The 25,561-nt window shown below is 34.5% G+C and overlaps 1 protein-coding gene and 1 long non-coding RNA gene across 3 annotated transcripts in view; both read right to left on the bottom strand.

The window, feature by feature from the left end:
- Nucleotides 1-12,051, bottom strand: part of LOC120771012 — a 160,561-nt gene extending 148,510 nt beyond the window's left edge. For both annotated transcript variants that reach the window (XR_005704947.1, XM_040098788.1), the window contains exon 1: nt 10,394-12,051. Coding sequence is in view for 1 of the 2 variants with exons in the window: in XM_040098788.1 (XP_039954722.1) it covers nt 10,394-10,478 (85 nt within the window). In the remaining variant the exon portion in view is untranslated. The remainder of the gene's footprint in view (nt 1-10,393) is intronic.
- A 507-nt stretch (nt 12,052-12,558) lies between these two features.
- On the bottom strand, nt 12,559-19,671 carry LOC120771698. Its single transcript, XR_005704997.1, has 2 exons — nt 18,988-19,671; nt 12,559-12,664 (listed from the first exon to the last, which is right to left on the bottom strand). It is a non-coding gene; the product is annotated as an uncharacterized LOC120771698 (long non-coding RNA).
- Between the last annotated feature and the right edge of the window lie 5,890 nt (nt 19,672-25,561).

Here is a 25,561-nt window from a genome sequence, read left to right as displayed (position 1 = left end):
TCCTGAACTTGGTAGACGCTGTCAAACAGAACGAATGTAATTGTATTTAGTTATATAAATGAAGCATAAAAGTTGCAAGTAATTTTTTCGAAAGAAAACAGTCAAATTATTGCGAAAATTGTCTGGCGCAGTAGGTGCCATGTACCGTTAAATATCATTTGGAGCATGTTTCTGGCTGTATTTTCACAATTAGACTCCTCACAGAGTAGCCTCTTCTGAGATAGAAGCGCTTTTTACTCAAGACAGTAGCAATGTCAGTCTTTTATCTCTTTATTTCTGAGCATTTCAGCTGTCAACTCATCCATGTTGTGCCCACTCTGTTTCGCCTGAGTTGTTGCTGCGCTTTCACTTACATTTTTGCCACATTTTTGTTAGTCCTTTTTATTTTGCTAAAAAAACAAATAAGCTGCTCATAAATCAAGCTGCAGCAAATAAATTATATTTTTTACTTTTTCAGCGGCGAAATAAAATTCTAGCGGATTTTTCAGCAAGCTGCTACAATTATGGCAGCTGGCAATGAATTTGCAAGCACAGGCTCACACCCACAACCACACTATTCACGGCTAGCAGCTTAAAGTTCTTTTACAGCATTTTATATGCTTGCTTCGCAACTTCCATGCACACTGACACACGCACACATATTCATCCTTTGCCATATCACGCGTTTATTGCTAGGCAATGACTTCGCCGTGTTTTACCTTTGCGTTCGCCATTGACCTTCAGACTCACACAGCAAACAATGTGTGTGTACAACGTGTGGGTGGGACTGCGTGGGGCAAGGCTGTGGTGTTTGCTCGCTTTGATAAAAGATTATTTCTAGCTGCTCGTAAAATAGCATTAATTTTTTCATAAATTTTTCTCTCTTTTGCTGCTCAAAATATAAAATGTGTGCACTCACTCTCACAAAAGAATATAAAATTACGCGTTAGACAAGGTTCTAGCAATATCTATGAAGGAATCTCGTTCTCGTTCTGAGTTATCGCCAAACGCAAAGAGCTGAGCAAGTGGGGTTTCCCAGGCATTTCACGGCGCGTGTGCGTTGAAAAAATGTCTAAAATGCATACGGCATTTTTGTTTTTGCTGGTTTCTACTTGTGAAGGAAGAATATTTTTGTTTTGCATCGCTTGTTTGGTCTCAGATACAGTTATGTGTGTGCAAATTGAATTTTATCAGAAGAAAGTGAGTTCATAAGTTCGTAAAAATTTTATGGCCTCAAAGTAATCGCAGAAAATTGGCGGCTTTTATGTTCGCCAGCTGATAGGCATCAGTCGAGAAAATTTCACATTTTATTGCAGAATCTTAAGTGAGGAAAATTTTTTCTTTTTAAAATGAGTTTGTGGGATTATAATCTGGCAGCATGTGGATTTTTTTAAACCAAGATTAGGTTATTCTAATATATAAATATAAATAAAATATTTTCTATAGAGAAGCAGTTTATTGTAACATAGAAATTGCATTCATTATTTACCTTTTTACAGGAGCACCTGCGCCTAAAAGTGCACTCAATCTCCTTCAAAGCTCTTGCTATATACTGATTTGATATTGAAGGAGAACATAAAACATGTTTTACCTTATCGCTTTCCTTCCTGCTTTCAAGCATGAGGCAGATGATGGGATTATGCTTTAACAAAATCATTGTACACTAGTTTCATCAACGGTCAATAATTCGCAACTAAATGCTTATACAATTCTTGTTTGCCTCTCTGAGTGAAAAATTTAAAGGAATTATCGTTTATAGAATTATATTATGAATATTTTTGATTTTCCTTAGTGAGACTGCTCTGACCATTTAGACTATATGCCATCCTCTTCTTTTAATATATCTATAGAAAGATTTTGAAAATAAACAATAATCTCTTAAAAACCATTATTCGATGACATCAACAAAACGTGCTCTTTTGGCATTACTTTTTCGAAAATTACTCGAAGGGAATTTGGCACAAATATCTCATGTTAAGAGCGCGTTAATATTAATAAGACCTTGTTTATCAAATAACAGTACAAAAAAACTCAAAAAGGAGAAAAATCTGTAAATTTGGGTGACTAGTAATAGCAATAGGAAAATTAAATTTTGAACCTTACGTCTAAAATAGTAACTTTCGGGATTGTTTTTCTTCTTTTGTGAATTATAAAAAATGAATTCATTGTAGAAAATTTATAATAAATATACTCTAGCTGAGCAAACGTGTCAAAAGCGATTTGCATCATAAAAGAGGTGAGAGGTGATTGTGTCTTCGAAGATGAAAACTTCCTGACTGGTCAATAAAGTTTTAAGATGAGGAACTGGAAGCAATGCCCTATGAATATTGTTGTCAAATGCAAGAAGACCTAGCAGATTCTTTTTAAGTATCTCAATAGCCATGCCGAAACGTTCAAAGAAGCTGCATACATTCAAAAGTATAGAAATTGAGTGTCATATGAACTAAAGTAAAAAAAAAATTAAAGACGATCTTACATTTCAGATATGGTAGAAAGTTGAAAAATTAAGTGGTTTTTGCAAAGGATTGCGCCTGGTAATGGAAAATGGTTATATTACGGCAACCCTCAACGAAAAAAATCATGTATGTATAAAATCTTGTCAACCAGCCAAATCAGCTTCAAAGCCGAATATTAATGATGCCAAGGTAATGTTCACCATTCGGTGAGACCAGCGTTCTTGAAGTTTAAGAACAAGATGAAACCTTTAATGAGAATAGCTATGGACATTTATTCATCAAACTGAAGCGATAGCTTGGAAAAACTTCCTGAATTTGTGACTAGTTGCAAGGCAATAATTTTTGATGATGACAAAGATCGTCTTCATGAGGCAAGACCGGTTATAAATTAATAGGAAAACAGAAGGGAAGCTTCGTTTCCACCGCCTTATAGCTCAGAGCTTTCAACTAACATTTGATCTGGTCTTTCAGAAATCCCTTAGTGGGGCGATTCTTTCATGATTTATGTACTCTTGGCCGCTAATCCAGCGTAGTCTTTTTTCGAGTAGAATCGGCAAATTGCCAGAAACATGCGAAAATGTTCTAGTAGTAAAATATGACTTACCCTTTAATACAGCTTTCTAGCAGTTGGCAAATTTGCCGTTTCAATTTGTCCAAAAACAATTCCTAGTTTCCTGTGGAGGAACTGCATATACCAAAGTGGCCTCAAATTTATTTGGAGTAAAAAATTGGTTGAACGCCCTCATAAATAAGGAATGAAATTTGAAATATTAAAAATTAAAAGTTCATCGCTTAGACAGCTGATTGGTGGAATTACCTCGACCGCTTAGTGAATCGTGGCATCAAAATTCGCAATCTAGATACCGACTTAGAAGCGAATTGGAAATAAATTGAAAAATTTTAGTTTCCTTTCGAACGAAGAAGAAAAGGAATACAGAAGGATATGAGACGTATCGGCTTCTATTACATACATTTCAGATATCTTTCAGCATGAAGATACTTGTATAAGAAATATGTGGGTTTATTGGTATTTCGAACAAGCTGTTAGCAAGTTGAGGGGTTGAAAATACGTTTTCCTTAAGAAGGTTTGTGAAGATAAAATATGTAGAATTTACTAGGAAAATTTTTGTTGTCTATATAGGTTGCGCACCTAAGTAAATCATTTATTTCTTGTTTTATTGTAAACAGCATGCTTCTTATCCATTTTCCCAAGTTTTTTTGCTAGAGAGAAAGATCCCAAAGCAACCACTTTTTTTTGTCACGAAAAAAGGAATTGAAGTCATACTTTAAATTCTTTTATTCTTTTCATGGAAAACCCATTATTTTTTGCATATACACGTTGCCCTCAAACCATTCTTAATTTCGATAATGAAAGAAGCAACCTTGATAGCTGTGCCACCAACAGACAATCAGACACTTTTATTTACTCTCTGCAAATAACCGAAATAATGTGAATTTATATTTTGCAGATACAAAAAGCTGAAAGATTTTAAATTACAGACGAATATAGGCTTCCTAATGCACCCCGTACACTAACATATACAACAACAATACTTACATACAACTAACAACAAACCAACAATTTATGGAAGGGAATTTGAGATGGCTGTCAAAATGTGTTGATGTGCCGAATCTTGAAGTTATGACACAAAAATCAAAATTACACAGAAACACGCTCACAAAAGTGGTAATAAAATGCGAACACAGTAAGTGGCAAGTCGACGAATAATAAAAAAAGAGCACTCACAACAGCGAAATGAAAGCGGCATAACAAACGAAACGAACCCAAACCTAGACGAAAATGCCAAAATAATAGCCTACAACTAGGCACGCTTGTTGAAGCACTTGCTATTTGACAACAAATAGACAGACAGACAATGCGCCGAAGGGCGCACAACTCATGACGTGAGTGACTATGATGAATCAAGTGCTGAAAACTGCCGTTTGCTTCAAATCGATGACAACGGCAATCGGCACGATGAACAAAACACTATTTGACACGACACAGACACACAAACACACAAAGAGTTATGGCTCTCAAAATAAGTGTGAATGTGTGTGTTGAGTGAAAAGGTATGAAAATATTGAGAAAATTCGTGTACAGCGTATGTATGTGTGAGTGTGAAGTTTTTTTGATGTATTTTTGTGCCTGCGTGTTTGAGCGCCTGTATGTATGCTTTGCCCCTAGCAATTTGAAATCGTCAAAACCTTACCGTAGCCAATTGCTGCGACTATTTATTGGCGGTACTGCTGACGTTGACACGTTTTCGAAACGCTCATACACACATGTGTATGCAATACATTCACACATATATATAAATGTTTATATACACACATATACATACATATATGTACACATGTATTTGTATGTACAACAGCACAACCTGAAAGCGAGTGAAGGAAATCTCTTTTGCCGCATGTCTACATACACAATTATTTGGAAACCACATAACAACAACAACAAATCCGTACTGCAACAATAAAATGTATGAAAATGAAGACAAAAACGAATTTGCGGTTTGTTGAACATTCGTTCTATATTTGCTCACAACAGCATATATGTGTTGCATACACAATACACACGAAAAGCGCATGCACACATATACACATTATGTCTATTTTGTATGCTTTTATTTTCGCTTAATTTTATTTTCTTTCCAGTTTTCATAATTTCTCCATACATTTTTATGCCCCCACTTTACTTTCTTCTTTCGTCCACTTATCCACGTTGACTTCTAATGCCTTCTATTGACTTTACTGTTGTTGCAATATTAGAAAATGTTATTGGCCTCCTCACCGCACTGAAAAGCGGATAATATATGACTGCCAGTCATAAATTCAGGATGTGGCAAGTACGTGTGAACTGGCAATTTTTCTGTCAGCTTTATTACAAGTTTCTTTATTTCTTTTATTTTCATACCGCACATATTTCTTAAAATTATTTGTGACTTATAGTCTTGCGAAAGTGTGCTCAGGTGCGCCATAAAATGTTGTGACAGTAAATTTCAAAGTAGTTGAAACGCATAGTGTGCATTGGTGTGCGTCTAAGATGTCAACGTCGAAGCAAATGTCAAGGCTTTGAGAAGCACGTTGGCATTTTAACGATAAATCATGTATGGTATATTTAGAAGGGGGAGGTAGCTTATTAGTAGCTAAAACAAGAATTTGTGTGTTTAGAGCTACGAGATGTAGAAGCGAAGCTAACTTGGTTGTATCGTAAACCATAAAATAAAAAAGGACGGCTAAGTCTTTGAGATATGTTTCAGTGACATTTATCAAACCATAAAAAATAGGGTGCGGCGAATGATATAACTCGTTTCTGACAAGTGGAGACCCCCACGTAAACTGCTTAACCCAAGTCAACTATTTATTTGGGCATCAACAATATATTACTACGCTTTCATATAAGACTTCATTATTTTATTCATTTGATAATATACAAAATAATTTGAACATGTGGCAACCCTTTATAAAAATAATACTAAATCTAATACCACATATTTCTCAAATTTTATGTTGTTTTTTTTCTGTCTTATTTAAAATTTTTTTTATTAAAAAAATGTGGCAACTCTCTTCTACTTTAGTTTTCGTTAAGTTGCTAAGAACTATGTACTTATCTACATCTGCTTCAACAAGCTTTTAAGTTCACTCTAATTATATATATTATACATCGTAGCATCTGTATGTATGTATGTACATACGATGACAATTTTCAGTCAAGTGGCAACCATTGCCAAATAATATACTTTATTATTTTTTAAACCTCTTTCGTTTCATATCTGTAATAGTTATTCTATTTTATCAAATTATTTTAAAAAAAATTGTTAAAAGGTGGCAACTCTAAAGTAATATGTTTAACTTTATATCTTCATACAAAGTTTTATTTTCGAATTCTCGCACAAACTTAACTATGTAACAATATCGTATATCTTAATTGTATTAGTAATTTCTAGACAGGTGGTAACCATTTCCAGAAACGTATCACACAAACAAACTTCCTTTAATATATCATGTTCTATTAGTTATACTTGCTCCTAGGTACTTCTTAAAATCCATTGAGCTCTTTTTTACACATTTTTAAAACAATATAATAAAAAAATATTTTTTAAAAATGTGGCAACCATTTCTAGAAAATATTTTCAATTTTAAGTGTTCCATAATCATCTCGATATGTTATATACAATATGTTATTCTTATATTAAATATTCGTTCTTTTATCAAGTTTTACAAAGCTGCATATTTAAACAGGGTGCAACCATCCACTAAAATAATGTAGCTATGAGCTCTCTTATGACTTATAAGCGCGGTAACTACAATACTCTTTTTTATTATTTATCATATACTTAGACTTTAAATCTGCACAAAAGTGGCAACCCTGCTAACAAAAATTTTTTTTACTAAGATTTTCAAACACGTGGCAACCTTCCACTAAAATATTATAGCTATTATCTATCTTAAGCCCTATAAGCTCGCTAACCGCATTGTGCTGTTTTAATATCTTAGTATTTATTAAGACTTAAAATGTGCCAAAATTTGGCAACCCTGCTAAAAAAATATTTTTATCGTTTTTATTCAGAGTGACTTATGCCTTAGAATTTTTATTCTAATATATTTTTTTAAGCGCCTACGTTTTTTATTTCATGCCAACTGGATATGATACCCACCAATCCAATACTCATACTCAAACACAATACTCAAGCCGATACCATTTCAAGCGTGAAGGAATTTCGTTGCTTTATAAAATAAAAAAAAAAAAACCTCACTGCAATATTTCCAAACTTCAAAAAATACAAAGCAAACTGATGAGTAGGAAGAATTATATTGTGAAAGTAGTTATGTCCAGTTTAGTCTAAGTTTTTCAATTTTCCAATTTCCTCAATTCAAATTTTGCGCACATCAGCATTGCCATGTGTATGCTGCAGCAGCAAATTCTTGCACATTCCCACTTTATTCCAAGTTGTTTGGTATTTTGCGCATTCTTCCAACTTGATGCCCCAGCAAATCATGTGCTCTGCACGTCCATCACGCTCTTACAAAGTTTGACTTTTATTGGCAGCTGCATAGTTTGGCGCGCTGTGACAGCTGACACAGAAGCGCCCACAGTGACATGAAAATTTAGACGCTTTGCACTCCGCTCAACACCCCACCCACAGTGCACTCCCGCTCGAAGCAATTTATTCATTTTTGTATAGTGCGTATGTGTGTATGTGTTTGTTGCTTCCGTTGTTGCTTTGTGTCTGGGAAATGTGTTTTCCTGAAAGCATTAACCTTCAAGGTAAGCAAATCGATATAGTTGGCGCCGCAACGACACGTTTTTCAATCATTTTTATTTCGGAACTTTCATTCAGCTGCTAACAACAAACAAGAATTTCACTTTCACTTTGTAGCTACGTACGAAATTCGGGTTTCTTTCTTTGTGAAGCTTCTCTTTATTGGATGAGCTTGTGTGGATGACCCTGAAATGCCAAACTTTCAGCACAACAAGTTTAAAGAAATTTTCCAAATATTTGTGTATGTGTGTAGGAGTGTGTGTAAGGACTCACTCATGTGCGTCAATGTTCTTATAATTGTGTGCTGCCATTTCATTTAATTACTTTAAGTGTTCGAGAATTAGATGAAAGAGAGAATTTGTGGTGAATGAATTTGCTCAATGCTTCGCAAATTGTTGTTGTGCGGATTCTATGAGCTAGTGTAGCTCTGCCTTGAAAATCACCATATTATTTAGTATGCAGCGTAGCTGTCCGTGTTTTAGTTTAATGAATAATAAAATCAAGAATTTGCTTTCCGCTGCAATTATTTTGAATGCAGTGGCATTTAATTTAGCCAATATAGCAATTTACTGATTATACAGTACATAAAAGGTTCTATTCATATCATGGTACCAAGCCTTACTGGTTTTAGTCAAGTGAATTTTCTTTGTTTTTTCCAATTTTAAATATTTCTTATTTAATTTTGTTTTAATTTAAATGGGGTTAAATAACATTAAGAGAAATATAAGCTGCTTTGTTAGAAATATTGCCGACAGTTGTCGAAGTAACCGATTTTGATATTTTATATATATAGTAGCAAATTTTTATACAAGAACTTGCTTTGAATAAGCCTTTAGAACCTTTTGCAAAATGGAAATTTATCTCTTTATATATCTTATTTTAAAATTTGTTTCTACTATTCCCTTAGTGTATGTTATACTTAATAGATAAGCTATGGTGTTTACCCCTGTCTTAACTGGTACGTAAGTAAAAGTTTTTTTATACTGATCCTTCAAACCATCTTATGCTGACTTTCACGGTTCCCATGGTTCTCTATCAGGGTAATTTTTATTAAATTTTCTTAAAATTCTCTGTACCAAGCACGCTTGTTAAATATCCAAGTTATTCGTGGCATCATTTTCTCAGCTACAGATTTAACCTTTTCCTTAATTGTATAATTACATATCAATTTACTTTTTAATTTCATATTTCCATACATCTTGCTTATTAAAGCCTAATCCGATCCAACAATAACGATTTAATAATAACAAACATAATATTGCCTGTGTGCGACGGTGCGTATGAGTAACCTTGCGAACTTGGCTGATATAAAGTAAATGCGATTTTTGCGAAAAAAAGGTATATACTAAGATCTTAATATATGCAAATATTAGCATTAGATCTCCGTTAATCACAGTTAATCACCTTTCCGTAAGCAATTTATTATGAACCGATTAAGTCGCTTTATCGTTTTAAGCTGTGTGATAAGTGTATTTCTTGGTATACAGAAGGATTTTTTCGGCGCTCATTAAATGCTGATTATATTAATAGCACTGCATTAATATTTTTTAGCTTCTTTAACTAATTTTTTATGCTTTGTAAACATAATTTGTCTGCTTCAACTAATTGTGCTGCAGTGCGTATGAGTAATATGATGGAAATGCTGCGTATAAGGAAATTTTTCAGTAAAAACATTTTTGAAAATTGGTTTTATATTGAATTAAAAATAGAAGTTTAAAAATTTTAACAGGATTGAGCAGCGATTTAACTATCGTGTGATTATTGAAGTGTCTCATCACATTGAAAAAACTTACTTCGTAAAAAAAAGATTGTTTTTTATCAATAGGCGCTCTGGCACTAACCATTACCAACAAAAATATTAAAAAAAATTTAATCAATTAGCAGGGTTTGACATTCGTGTTTTAGTTTTCAATTTTCTGAATAAATTTTTCAGTTTAACAATATTTATTTGAATTTTTTTATTATTATTTTCTGCACTAATATGTATTTGGTTGATATAATTAATGATTGCTCGTGTTTCAAATTCTTGAAGCATAAAGTTAGCCGCTAAGAGTTTCTATCCCAAAATATAATAAATATAATTTTTCAAATTCAAAATTATACTTTTATATATAGCATGTTGCCGCTAAATTACCAAAAATCACCACTCAAACGAAAATCGAATAGGAACAGGACCTGATATATAACCGGGTAAAAAACGGAATAAAAACTGTTAAATAACTGGTTAAGAACCAGAAGAGTACCTGATATATAATTGGTTGCCAACAACCAACCCGACAGCAGTTTTCAAAATTAGTTTAGAAATATTTTTCGTCGCTAAAATAACAACTACAAAGTAAAATAAACACATAACACTCTTATCTCTGCTCATACTATCTTTCCATGCGATTCGAGATACTATAATTTCATTTCAAATTTTGAATGAAAGCTTAAGCAGTTAAAGTTTTTTAGTATAAGGAAATTGTACATAATTTTACAAAAGGGGTATTATTAGTAATTTTATAAAACTGTTCAATTCAAAAAAAGTTTTCTGCTGTTCACTTAAACTTTCAAGACCTTCAATATACAACTTTTTGGTACACAATATATTACCTCTGAAATATGTATGTATCGCTTATATAATATAAGATCATCTCTAAAACACAAATTTGTACAATGTTAAACAAAAGTAAATTATTTTCCACTCACCATTATTTAGATTTGCCAAGCCGAACACTACCATCATGGTGATGCGCAGCAAGTTGTTGCCACAGAGGCAACGCTGCGGCAGCATGTTGACTGCTGATGTTTAACTTTTTTTATTATCTCAAATATGTTTTCCCTGCTACTTCCTCAAACACAATTCGCTTCAACAAACTGGGCGTTAGCGGCACTCACAGCTTATTTCAATTAATTTATTTTCAAGGTTTTCAATTATTTGCAGCTTCTGTTGAACTTGCACTTCGACTTTCACTTTCACTCGTGGCTCAGCGCAAAACTTTTTCAGCTTTTTTATTTACCGTTTTGTTTGTCTAGCTCACTTGCAACTTTTTGGTTTACACTACGTAGTTGCTTGTTGACATGGTCAGCGGAGAGGTCAAGCGTAACGCTTCACTGTTGTTAGGCGAGGGAAAAGCGATTTGCTTGTTTACATTTTGCACGGCATTGACACTGTTGCAACGATTTGAAATTTTTAGCATTTTGCATGTGCGCTATGAAATTTTAATGTCAATAATTTTTGCGTTTATTTTTAGATTTTTTTTTTTTGTATTTCAAATGTCGCTTTTATGACAACGACTGTGTCGGGTCGCTCACACACATTTACAGCTGGCCATATTTCAGCAGCAGCTGCTACATTTCAACGCTCTATTCATTTTTCTGCAAATATATGCAAACATGCGCATTATTAATATGCTCTAACGGTAACTTGTGCGCTGCTTGGCAAGCGGTGAGTCACTCGTGCGGCGCTGGCAGCTGCTTTCGTTTACTATACACACATACGCATACACAAGCGCATTTAGTGCATCTGTTAGCTGTTTGCAAATGAGTTTTTGTTGTTGTAATTTTTCCGTTATCACTTGTTTGAAATGTTGTCGCTACTGTCAGTTTCAGTTTTGGGAAATGTTGAAATGTTGCATACAACAACTACTTTACAACAACATATCACTCATATCAGTGGCACAAACACGCACATACGCTAGCACAAAAATATTTCTGTTAGTTTGTATGTATGTATGTATGTATGTGTTAGTATTTTTGTTTGTACGCTTGCCTCATTCAAATTTCATGCATCGAAATTATCGAGAATATTTTATTTATGCTAAGCGCGTTCTCGTTCACGTTCCCGTTATGCTGTCGCAGTCACTTGTGTATGCAACCGACAAACGCACGCGTGCGTAGTTTTGTTTTCGCGGCGGCGACAATTCGCAATGTCTATGGCAGCCCGACAATGTTGTTGTTTGTGCTATTGCAGTAGCGCGTAGTTAGCGCAGTCAGCACAATTTCACTAGTTTTCGCTTGCCAAAGCATTTTCACAACTCACTGAACTAGATTTTTTGTTTTCTGCTGTTTTTTATTGTTTTTATAATCGGCAAATTTTTCAGTTTTTTTGTGCGGTTGCCCGTTATTTGAATTCTCGAGCAATTGTGCATAATTTGCAAGCGTTTTATTCCGAATTGTCGCGCACTTTGGGCTTTCACTTCACTTCCTGCACGTTTTGGCGTTTAGTTTGCGATTGAGGGGCGAGAAAAAATATTTTAGTTTTGGCTGAAACATGCAGCTCGATTACTTATTCTGTTTTGGTATTTGATTTTTGTTATGAATTTTTTGTTGTTTTAATTCTGATTGTTGTCTTAATTTGTTTTTAGTTTTTATTTTAGGTTTTTTTTTTTATTTAAAAAAAAATTTTGGTTCAAAGTGCGATATTTTTATTTTTTTTTAATATCTTTTTATCATTGAAATTTTAGTTTTTTGCTATCTTGTTGAATTATTTTTATTTTTTTTCTTATTTTTTGCAATTTTTTATTATTTTCAACTTTTATGTTTTTTCCATTCTTCTAATTTCCACTAACTTTTTCGCAGTTTCAATTTACTCCCACCCGCACAAATACCAGCAACTGTGTGTTGCCGCTTGCATTTGCATCGCTGATAATCAGTCGAATTTTTCGCGCGCAATTTCACTCTATCTGACCTTTGGGGATTCTCGTCAACTGTTTGCATTTATCTGTTCATGCGTATGTGTGTGTGTGTGTGTATTTGTGCTGATTTTAGTTTGCTCGTTGCATACTTTATGGCGCAGTTGACACAGTTTTGCAATTTGCACAAAATTTTTCCATTTGCTGATTTGTTTTTTGCTGCAATTTGTCAATTATTTGCTGCTACGCTTGGGAATCCGCCGTTACTTATGTGCTTAATTTATTCAGTGGCTTCAAATGTTTTGAAATAAATCATTCACAGTTTTTTTGTGATATTGCGCCTGCACTAGAATTAAATTTGGAATTGATTAGTTAAAATAAAATATTTATTTTTTTTATATTGTTTAGGAAAAGGTAGTATTGTTGATTAAAAGTAGCTGATTCATTCCTGCATATTTATCTTTTAATTGAAATATTTTTTCCCGAAAAAAGCTGGAATGATTTTGAAAAAACTATGATCTTATGATCTAGAGATTTACTTGATTTTTTTTTAATAAAGATATAACTACAAAACCTAAATGAATTTTGGTTAGTTATTATTTGTTTAATACTAGTAGAACATTTGTAATGAATGAATCTTTTACATATCCAAAAGCCAAATAATGGCTAACCAAAACTCATTAAAGTATTTTGTAGAAAACATCAAACCTTCAACTAGTGACTAAGCTTTGCATATTTTGAGTAAAGATAGGTTAGGTCGTAGGATTGATCCAAAATCTATGGATCTCACTTGGACAGTCATTTGTTTTGTGTGTTACTCATAAGCTGCTAAAAGTGGACCACCAAATAGCCATATATTGAAGAATTTCAATATCAGTCTTGGAAAAGCCGGGCAGTGGATTGGAAAGTGATTCCAACTCGTTTTCTTCTATACAGCTTTGAAAAATAGCGCGGACGACACAATATTTAGTCGCTCAGTTCAGTCGGAATACCTACAATTGCGGCAATGTTGGCTGAGCTAAGAGCTAGATGTTCAAAAATCCTCTTACGGTTCACTCTGGGACACAATGATATCACAGTCGCACAATTTCTGATGGAAAAGCGCTGCTTAAGCTCACTGAATGCTCAAAAGGCCAATGCAAAAACACAATAACCCATTGGAAAACTGACTCGCTTCTAATGAAATGAAATCGCAGAAAGGATGCTCAATTTCAGTTTCCTAGTATAATATGGAAGAAACTTGAAGCTATTACTAATGAGAGCATGCATTGCTTAACCAATATTGAACGCACAATCAGCAAGCTCAAAGCTAGTACTATCAGAGAATGCTCACTTCTTTGAAGAAATCTGGACTTCGGTATATCTACTGCTGCTTTGATGGCAGTCGGTTACGCTTGAAAGCCCACTGTGGCTGGCCAGACTTCTGAAATCAGAGTTGATGGAGAGCTACCGGCAAAAGACCCTATTTTCTACCCATAAAATTGCACAGTACACAAATTACACAAGTGAAATCATAGTTCCATATTCATACAAATTATCTAAAAAATCCCGACCCTCGAGTTTATCGTTGTTCAAAATTAAAAATTGTGTGTTTTTGAAAACTTAAAACGTAAAACTTTTCCCAACAACCGAACTCTAAAGGACAGTAGCGTTATGGTAAATGTGTTGGCCAGCTTTCGTTTCTATTAAATATTGAAAAATATTAAAACATACAATACATACACGCACAGTCAGTTCAGTTAAGAAGACGAAACCCAAGAAGAATCATTATATTGGAAAATATTGTTCGTACAATGAGCTGTAGTTGAAAAGAAATTGCAATTTATTCAAACCTTTTGTCGGTTTTAAGCTGCCAAAAATCGAAGTGAGATAAGGTAAAAAAATGGTTAGCCTTTTAAGGTATATGGTAGTCGAAAAAGACTCTTCGTTTATTAACTTATTTTTTTATATTTATAATAATGAGTAATAAACAAATATGTACCACTTTTTGCCATTTTTCTCTTAGAGACATTATTCCATCCGTGTAAATCCTTCACATCGCAATTTCCAGAACGAAAGTGAGCGTACCATTGCTGTGCTACACGAACTGATACAGCATCGTCTCCGTAAGCTTCACAAATTTCATTGATGGCTTGCGTGCCATTCTTCCCTTTTTAATTCAGAAATTTCAGAAAATAGCGAATTTCTATATTATTTTCACTCATTTTTGAACAGCTGTAATTGTTTTTTCAACTTCACCGATTTTTTTTGTTAAATGAAGCCTAAAATCTCACCTCTCCAACACTATATGGTGTAACACAATGTGATTGGTAGCACTAGGTAGATGTACGACTGCAACGTTATCTATTGACAAAATACGAAAACACACTACCCAATATCATGAACAGAACATATATCAAATATTTCATAGCGATCAGACCATTTGCCTTCGAGTGATACTGCAAAAAATTCCTTGAAAATAATTTGCTCAATAAATGGTTGTAACCAAAAAATATTTTGAATATTGCTTTAAAATTCTTGTGGGGTTTTATTAAAAGTATATGTACTGAAATTTCTGAAAAACAAATTAGTTTTTTCCAAACTTCATATTGGGTGTGATCCTTAAAAAATTCTCCTAGAAATAATTCGTTTTTCCCGAGAAAAACAAGAAAAAAAGTTGTAGCGAATTTTAGTCAGAAGAAATACTTTTAAGGCAAATTTTTTCGTCACTACTAAGGAAACAAAGGCTAGTACTTAATTGTACATAATTTTATAAAAGACAACTCGTGATATAATCTTTATAACTTACAAAACAAAATTAAATAAAAAGTTGAAAAGTTTAAATAAATTCTTGAAAAAACATATTGAATAAAGATACATTGGTCAATTTATATCCTTTAATTCGAAAAAACGAACTGCAACTAGCACTTTTTTGATTTTTAGCACCAAGCAGCCAGCAACTGGAATATTTAATGCAAGCCCGCAACACTTGAGCAAAAGATTAGCATTTCAGCCAATTCGCCAGCGCTTGGCTTGGCTTGGTATCGTGTAACTCAATTATGTTTCAAATTTATGCTGAAGTCGCGCCTTTTATTGAAGACTACCGCCCACGAGTGCATGGCGACTACTTTTGCTTAATTTTTTCTGCGTTTTAGATATGCAAACCATAACCATAAACATAAAGAGAATTTCTGACAAACACGCACACATACACACATATATATATATATGTATATGTATACATTTGTCTGAAAAAATTTCCTCGTAACTAAGCTTATATATTTATATGTAGCGGTTAATATTCAAATAACCCGGTCAACTGCCACGCAGTGCCAGCTTACACGCTTCACTTTGGCAAAAATCCAATCTGCAAAGTACTTCAAGTAGAAATAGCTGGAATGAAGGAAAAAGCAGAGCAGCAAATAAATTCGTAAGTTGAAGATCAGCAGCAGCAGCAGCAGGAGCAGCAGGAGCAGCAAAAAGTTGAATAGCAAAGCGCAAAGTATGAGATAGTGACAGTAGCAGACGCATAAATTTCCGCTGAGTAGTAGTGGGCGAGTAAAAAAAATGGGAGTAGAAATTTGAAAAAGCACATTGAATAAATAAATTGGCCACGCTGAGTTGGGAGTCAAAAGTACAAACCGAAAGTGGCGCACAATAAACTTTAAGCAAGTGAAAGAGTAATTTCTTTTATGAAAATTGCGAAGCACATAATAGTTTTTGTAACAGTGTTTTAATAATTATTATAGACATAACTAATATTAGCTTACTTTAAATGAAAACATTTCTGCATTACAAAAGGCTTGAAAACCCAAGAGATTGTAAACTAACGGTAACTTAGAGTATTGCTAAGACCATTTGGCAACCAAGGTGCTTTTATTAAGTATACAAATAAACTTAGACACGGCAAGAAAAGCAAAAACTAAACACCTTATCAAACACAACAACATAACTTCATAACATAGGTTACGTATACGCAGGGTACAACTTGTAAGTTGAGAATGCGTACAACTTGGAACGGGAGAAAGGCAAAAGCAAGTAGTAATGGCACAAAAGTGTACTTTGCCGCTGCTATCAAGTGACTTATAAACTTATTAACATTTTACCACTGTCGCCGGCAACCCTACAGCAAATAAGCACAATATATATCTCACTTGATAATTGAAGAGCAAAGCAAACCGTTGGCAATATGGCAAACAGCGAGACCTGAACATATGTAAGTGAGTTTGTGTGACGGCGAAGGCAGCGTAATTCAAGCGACACACAGTCCCAGCGGCCATTTAGCATTGGCTCACAATGGAATCACACAAATGAGCATAGCGTATGGTTAAGATGCGAAGCCTAGAAAGGCCTTTTTCCGGCTGCCACTACATATGTACATATGTGTACTTAAGATGGGGTACAAGGGATTAAAGGATATGTGTTGCTGGTGTGGAGAATGTTAGTTTAGGTTATCGCAGCATCAAAACCCAGCTGTGTAAGTATAGCTAATGTGAATTTCTTAAGATAAAAAATGGTTTAGGGGTTATAGTGAAGGAAAGTGCACAAGGAGCAGTAGATGGCATTTGTGTCGTTTAAGAGCGTGATTATATGTAACTATATGAAGTTATGTAATAGTTTTAAAGACAAGTAAACGATAAGGTTGCGGTAGGTAATATGAGTTTGAAAATCTTGCAGAATGAGGGTTAAATTTACATATAATTTGTTTTAGACAGAGATAAGCTACAAATGTATGGAGTTACTAATATAAAATTGTTGTTATTAGCTTCAATGAATGCTTTGAAATATGATTAATGATTTATCGTTGCTACCGGATTCAACTAAAGTTTCAGAATTTCCATTTTTTGTTTTCAACAAGACTTATGTAAGATATGTAGCTAAACCTTGAAACTCTTTCGGCGTAGATAAGGTATTATTTTGACTGTATTATAACAGTTGAATCAATAAAAGGCATTATTTATACTATTTTCTTCCTTTTATTATTTTTTCTTTCTTTTTTTAAAATTTCTGAAAATATACGCAGTAATGGTATAGAGAAGGTTCTCAAAGAGTATGGGATGCAGAGTTATTCAATTAGTTTGTGTCTATTAATTGTATATTAGAATATTTTTAACTTTACTCTTGGTTGTTGCAGTTGAAAAATTATCAAAAGTGAAGGTCGTAGAAGCTACGAAAGCGGCTGGTATGAAATTTGCAACAAAATAAAATCTGAAAAGATGGGCTGTAGTAGTTATCAAAGTTCCCGTATTAATGTTCTTTCGCATTATTTATGGTTGGTGAGTTCAAACCTAATAACTCTACATATATAGGTCCTTAACATGGACTAAGTATATGATATTGATGAAATTAGTCTTGGAATAAGATGATTTTTTATGTTAAAAATAAAAAAGAAAGCAACTTAAGCATTTACTTCGGCAGCACCAATTCAGTAATACCCTTCACAGGTACATTTTTTATAGTATTAAACGTTCTTTGTCTTAATTTTGACAGGTAAGATTGTGTGTGAGCTGTAAGCTATAGTAGTCCGATCTGAACAAAATTTTCGGAGATTGTTTGCTTTGTTTTCGATTCTCACATATGCCACATTTCGTGAGGATATGTTGTCAAATAAAAAAGTTTTGTATATAAGAACTCGATTCTAATCATTGAGTTTGTATGAAAACTACATACTATACTACTCCGATCTGAACAATATACTCAGAGGTTGTAGTGTTCACAATAATCTGTGGTAAATTTGGTTAAGATATCATGTCAAATATAAAAGTTTCTCATATTAGAAATCGATTTGGCCTTTCAGTTATTCAAAGGTGTTGAATTTGAAGGAACTGAAGCTTAGAAGTAGTCCATTTCATATCGGACTATAATTTGAATTGGGTAACGAAATTATAGCCCACTAAAGATAACAATTTTGTTCCAAAATTTTCTTTCTTACTAGTTGCTAGGACGAAATACGGTCGCTTTAAGCTGTGTAACTCTTATGTTTAAGAGAAAATTGCACTCATCCTACTACAATATATTTTTGGAACTTATTTAGAAACTTATTTTACACGTTAGCTCAGAAAAAATAAAATATAATTTATTACTGCAATAAAAAAATAAATCGCCAAAAACCATTAAAGAATGTTTACAAAATTTAACGCCAATCAAACATCAACATAGCAACTGAAATTAAACTGAACGTTCAGCCAATTCAGCCATGCAACATGCTCGAAATGACAACGAGTTTATTTGCCGTACTCGCCAAGTGATTGCCTCAAGGCAGCTGGCTCAGCATGCGTCTAAGAGCAAAGCAAATATCTTGGCAAATGAAAACAAAACAAAGTTGCTCGAGGAAGTCGCAGAAATAGGCGAATGCAAAAATTATATAGCAACAACACAAATAGACGTGCACACACCCACGTGAGCCGCGACGTGTCGTACAAGCTACTTACATGTGGTATATGAAATGTCACTCATACGCCATGGGTGCTGGCACAGCAGCAGCTTTAACTACATACATACACTGAGCGTAGCAAAACGGTTGCTGTGTAAGGAATTAATATATGCAGCTGTATGGGTGTGTGTGTGTTGGCGCCGGAAATGCGTGAACATAAATGCTGCTTTGCCAACCATTCAAACGGGTGGCTGTATGTGTGGGTGTGCGTGTGAAGGTAGTCACATAAAAATAAATAAGAAAATAAGCACACTCACTTGCGCATTCAGCAGCTCATTCGCAAACGTAATAACTTCCGCAGGAAGCTGTAGATTTCACCATGTCAGCTGCTTATTAATGCTTGTGTGTGGCGTCGCCGCTACGTACAGGGTGTTATTTTTACATTTCTTTATTTAATTTTTTATTTTTCTTCATTTAATTCTTTATTTTGAAGTATATTTCTTTTTTTCCACAAATGGTATTAAAAAGATTATAAATTGCACGCAAATTTTAAATAATCCTTTGGGGGCCTTATGTAAACACACTATCCGTTACTTTTACTGTTTAACTGGTGTGTGTTGATTTCGCCGACTGTTAGACACACGCAAGCGACACTGCAACAAATTTTTAATAAAATATCAGATATTTCATTTTTATTCACTATTTTGAATTTAACATGCAATTTTTTCGCAAATAAAACTTTTTTTTTTTACTTTTGCGTTTTATTTCATCAAAAGCCAACAGCCGTCCAGCAGCTGGTCTCAATTATGTTAATCAGCAGCTAATGCCAAGCCTTGCCACACACTTCACACAACACCGTATTTGCTGTTTGGCTGTGCGCTGCGCTGCCGTTTCACTGTTTTACTCGCCGTTCGATGCGCTCAAACACACCCGTCACGCGTACGGTCGAACAGTAACTGAACGGCGCATAGTGGATACGCGTGCGAAGCATTGCCGTCGACGACGAGCGCCAGCACACAATATTGACTAGCAGCTAAGTGCAAGCAACGGTTACCACGATTGCTGCGAAAGTAACGAGCGCTAATTTTCGTTACGCGAGCCTTTACTACGAACGCACGGCCGTCGTTTCGTTTGCGCTCGCCGCAATGCAAAGAGGCCGGAAAGCTGCAAAATGGCAGGACATATTTGTTATTGTTGTTACTATTAGTTTTTTTGTTTTTTGTGTTTTTGCTTCGGCAGCGTGACGCAGGCTGGGCAATGGTAATGGCGTTGACAGCAGCGAGTAGCTGAGTTGATGAGCGTAATGATTAGTTTACGCATGGGAGCGACGAAATATGAAAGTAGCGTTTACAAAATAGCACTAAAGGTCGTTGTAATCGAGCGAGTGTTGTAGAGAGCAACACCGAACCCTTTGAGCAAAAGGAGTATGGCGGTGCAATGTGCGTGTATGTTGGTTGTGGTTAAGAAAAATGAAAAAAATCAAAAAAAAAATTTACTAAAAAAGTTTATTTTTAAAAATGTTTTCAAAAATCGAAAATACAAAAATAAACATATTGCTAATATAATAATATCTTTAGTGTGTTTTCCCCTTTATTATGTTGCTGTAATTTACGCCTTACGGCAAATTTGTTTAGCCCATATGTAACGAGTTAGATTTTATAAGCTCTGCAGCATCCGTTTTTATAGCAAAAGAGCTGCGTGCCATAAAATAAATTTATGTATTAGTAAAATGAGTTTAGAGCATATTATTGTGCACACATTTACACCCAAAAAAAATTACTATATTTAAATAAATTTTTTATTGCATGATATAAGATTAATCGCATGCGACTTTTTGAACTGGCCGACATTCTTGTGATTTTTTCACCTTAAATGGGTTTATTGAAAAAAAAGCATTCTACGGGAAACAAAATTATCGCATGCGATTTTGTAGTTTTGCGTTTTGCATATAAAATTATTGCATGCGATTTTTTGTTTCTTCATTTTATTTTCATAGAAAATAATAAAAAATAATTTTAATAACTTGGATTGTAAATAAAATCTATCACCAAAGAATATAATGTTGCCGGAATTGGCAAATGACGTACTGTGTATGGTGTTAGTTTAGTTGTTCAGATGATAAAGTATGCAGTAAAATTTTCATTTAAAACTTGTTGATAGTACTCACATAGATATAATGAATTGTAAAAAGGTCGAATAAGAAATTCTCCCTCTAAGAGAAACGCCCTAGGTCTTATATGAAAAAGGCACAGCTGTTAGAGCACACCTTTTCAAGCCTAGGTAAGGTCACAATCTTAGAAAATACCATTTACTTGTCTTTAAAAAGACTAGCTCTAACAATGTCTAAAAACTATTAGAGTTAAATCTCGCTTTTACGAAGTAATCTGAAGAAGCAGAAATAGGCAAAAAAAAATATTTAACGAATGTGAGTTCACCTAAACGTAAATTTTAACAACAATTACATACCGCCATTAAGACACATAGTATATCGCTCAATAACTCCCTGATTACCAGCATCCGAATTCAAATTCGATTGCGAAAGGCAGCAAGTGACAGCTAAGCATACTTGTAAGTTCATCTGAACAAGGCGTACTACTTTAATTATTGAAAACACATACTTGGTACATATAAACTCGCTAAACTTCCCCGAGTAGACAAGTAAAACAGCTGTTTTGCATTCGTTTATTGAGTAAGGTTCTCAGTTGAGAGCGCGGACATGCGCCCAAGAGTTGCTATAAAACTGCAAAGAGAGAAAATACTGTTCGTGAGAAGAAGAGAGCGCACGACAGACTAGCTTGTCTGTTCAGTGAGAGCACAAGGGTTATTGTAAGCGGAAATCAGCTGTTTGGCCGAGTTGACGAGCCCAAATGTGGGTTAATGTGTTAAAGCGGTTGAGTTTTTCACTATCATTTTGATTGTCGTAGGCAACAACAAAACAAAAAACAATAAAGCAAGCCAAAATGCGAAACATATGTACGCAGAGAGATTAACTTTGCGGAGTTGAAAATCGGAAGTCGAATTCAATGTTATTATGCTCTTGCGTGCACAAATAAATTAATATGAATTTATGAATATGCTTGTATCATAGAATCTTAAGTGAAATTTTCACCTTTTTATGCGAGGAATTAATTTACCGAGTTATTGTATATTATTTTTGGCGTTAGTTGGCATTAATATTTATTGAAAACTTATACACTTGTTTATGGAAGACTATAAATTAATAGAATTTCAAAAATTGCGAACCCTCGTTAGAACAGGATAGAAGTATTTTAATTCTAATTAAAGATGCTATAACTTTTTGAGGTGTTGCTTTAGAAAGTTTGCGTTAAAGGGCCTTTGCTCTTCACTTATGGTAGAGCCAAGTCGGCACTATAAGGTGGATTCATAAAAACTTTCCAACTAAGCTCCCGAAGCTACTGGCGTGAGACTATCGATATGTGTGGCCTTATATTATCGTAATGAGACACAATTTCTCTCTTCTTGACTAAAGCTGGCCAATTTTGGGCAATTACTTCTCTCAGACGGTCCATTTTGTCGATAGCACAACTCTACACCAATAAAGAATAATAAGACAAGTCAGAATTAACATTTTTCCTTATGACTAACAGTCGATCCATCATATAGCATTTGGCTATCAAACCTGGCTTTTCGCTTGATGTTGTAATAAGTGTACCACTTTTTATCACCAACAGACGTGCGCTTTTCAGAATGGAAATGAAATTCAGCAGCGATGAGCAGATATAAATCGCGTCTGTGATGTTTTTTTATATCGTTAATGAATTCGCTGTTACACCATTATATAAACTATTTACATTTTAACTCGTCTTGCTTGCGTGTTCGACGTTTTCGAATAGAAAATTGTAAACCAATTAACGATAAACTTTTCTTTTTGCAGAACTCCATTTTCGACGCCTGTTCCAACAATACTCAAGCAATCACAAAGGTGTCTGAAATCGAACTTATACAATGCGGGATATGGATTTCAAAAGCCATCTATTGGAGAAATACAGGGTTTATTTCAACTGTGTAGACTTTTTTTATTGGAGCCTTTACTAATAAATTATTCTAACGGTATTTAAGTGCATATTTTAGTTAGCAGAATGACTTTCAATTTTTTTTTGGAAACTGCTTGCAACTTTATTACAAAATATACAGACAGGTCAATTTGCAATTAAAATATTGGATAAAGGGTGTTCTTTTGAAGTCAGAATAATTTCTCTCAAAAAAAAAATAACGGCTTTTCAATAAGAGCGCTACCAAAGTTTTTTTTTAAATAAAACAAAAACGATTTGGAATATCAATTCATTTTTGTGAAAGTACACTCGATGCCATTATGTATGAAACTGGATTTCTTTTGCATGACTACCACGGGCACACTTGCAGAAGTTCAGTCGCAATTTCCGACGGTTTACAAGCATAAATGGGCCAATATTGCTGCAATTTCACGATATGCGGTCGAGTGGGCAATGAGGACTCATGGAGTGCGTGTGGATTGTTGTCTGACCAATAATACATATTTTGCTTATTGACGAAACCATTCAGCCAGACAGAGCCTCATCGATGAAGATGATTTTTCGATGAACAGATGAATAAATTTCTAGTTGTTGTCCAGCCCAATTCTGGTAGTCAAAAGGCTTCAATTTGATCTTGTAAAGATTTAGGCCAAGATGTTTTCGCTAAATTCGCTGCAACGACATCACAGAGATGCCCAACACTTGAGAACTTGTGAGAGACTGATTGGGGTATTTCTAAATTGATACGGTAGCGATCGCTAGAAGGACAACTACAAAATCATATGAAGAGGACTTTGAAATTTTTATTTCATATTTGCTTTGCATAAAGATTGACTTACTTCATTAACTATAACAATAAATGAACAAGATTTGGTATTTGTGAAAAGCTCTTTCAAATTTGGCTTTCAGTTTTCCATAACACACTGAAATTAAAAAGGAAGGCCTTTCTAATGTCTTAGTCAAAACCAAATGAAGTGATTTTTCAAAATAAAATACGATAATTCGCAGATTTACAACTATATAAGTATATATACGCACAAATGTATGTGCGACTGTGATTGAGCGCTTCAAAAAGCCGTCTGTGCCGAATTAATTTTAGTATTTCTTTATTACAGCTGGAAGTCCAATGAATTGCTAATAAAAATGAGTCATAAAAATCAACAGTTAGATAAACCTCATTCGTTTGTGCATATGTGCGCTTATATTACACATATACATACACACTTACACACATATGTGTCTAACAAATACTTATAAAGCAACTAAATAAATTGTCACGAAGCGCGATATATAAGGATATATATCTGAATACATGCTTCTTTCGGCCATTCGCAGTGACAGAGCTTCACTGATTTTTATAGCGAAAGCTTTCGGTTTTACTACGCATTTACGGCGACACTAACACACACTCGCTTGCGCTCAGGCAAACGCCAAGGCAGCGATCACAGTAATGCACCGAAAGCTTGAAGTGACAAAAAACGCACAAACAACAAAGTTTACACAACACTTGAGTGGCACTTAGTGGATGCCAGCAAACTGAGAAAGCAAAAAGAAAAACAAAGATGTAGTAAAAGCAAGCAGTAGAAGATTGCAGATTTTGAGCTAAGGAAAACGGAAATGAGTCGTTTGCATGAAAGCTCAACCGACGCAAAAGGAAAACTCACAAACAGAAATTGCCCTCAAGCGAAGCTCTAAAATCAAACCGACAAAAGTCAACGAATAAAACTTCGACGAGGCAATGCTGTGGCATGCTTCAAGGCGCACATATGCAAAAACCCCCGAGATGTAACCAACAAATGAAGCGCAAAATGGTTTTACCGCGTCGCTGATGCTGTTGTTCGGCACATATTAACATGCAGAGATATGTACATGCGTGAGTGTTTCATTAAAAAACGCACATTTTGAATTTTGCTTATTCGAACTCACTCGCCTGCAGCCAACAAGACTACGTCTGCTTATGAGTTTTGTATACATAGTGGCTGGCTTAAAGCTCCCTTCCCTCACCGGAAAGCCGATAATAACAACTGTTGACGCTGTCTGTGTATAGGAAGCGTACGAGCATTCGCGTCTAAAATGACAAAATCATGCGCGGAAGCCCTGCGGGAAGTTCACGAACACACACATGCATACAAACAAAAGCAGAGCGATATATATAGTATAACATATAAAATGTTTTAAATGCAAGCAAGTTCAAATATTGCAGAATGCGGAAGGTTAGAAGATATGACGCAAAATATATAGCTAAAGATTGGAGGTTAATTTAATTTAGTAAGTCAGCGGATGATGAGCAAGAAGATTTCTATTTCAAACTAAATTTGTTTAGGAGTGATATGTGAGGCGTATCTAGCACTTCACCATATTCTGACTTAGGGTTATTGGGATCACCAACATCTCTTCCGCATGTCCGAAGTAGCAGCTGTCACAGATGTAAGCCAAATAAGTCAGGGGCGAATCCAGAAATAGGTTTTGGAGGGAGTAGATAAATATTTACTTGAAACATGAAAATTATTATATTAAATATAGTAGTATAGTACAGTAGTACAGGGTGCGGCACTCGAAGTACCAATTAAAAAAGCAATAAATTCGGTTTGGAAAATTATTTTTATTTATTTTGAGTTATAAAATATGTGAATATAATCATAAATTCAGTACAAATTTACTTTTGTTCGATATGACCACCTTTGTCTTAACTATGGCCTTGAGACGGTCAAAAAACGAATAGCAAGCTACCCGAATGTGACATGCCGGTATTTTGGCCCACTCACGGACAATGGCTTTCTTCAGCATCTCGAGACTGGTGTATTTTTTACTACGTATCTTACTCTCCAAAATGGTCCAGAGAGAATAATCCATTGGATTCGCATCTGGTGAATTCGAG

Source organism: Bactrocera tryoni, chromosome 3 (assembly GCF_016617805.1).
Source record: "Bactrocera tryoni isolate S06 chromosome 3, CSIRO_BtryS06_freeze2, whole genome shotgun sequence".
NCBI lineage: Eukaryota > Metazoa > Arthropoda > Insecta > Diptera > Tephritidae > Bactrocera > Bactrocera tryoni.
This window is presented reverse-complemented; position numbering and strand designations above follow the sequence as displayed.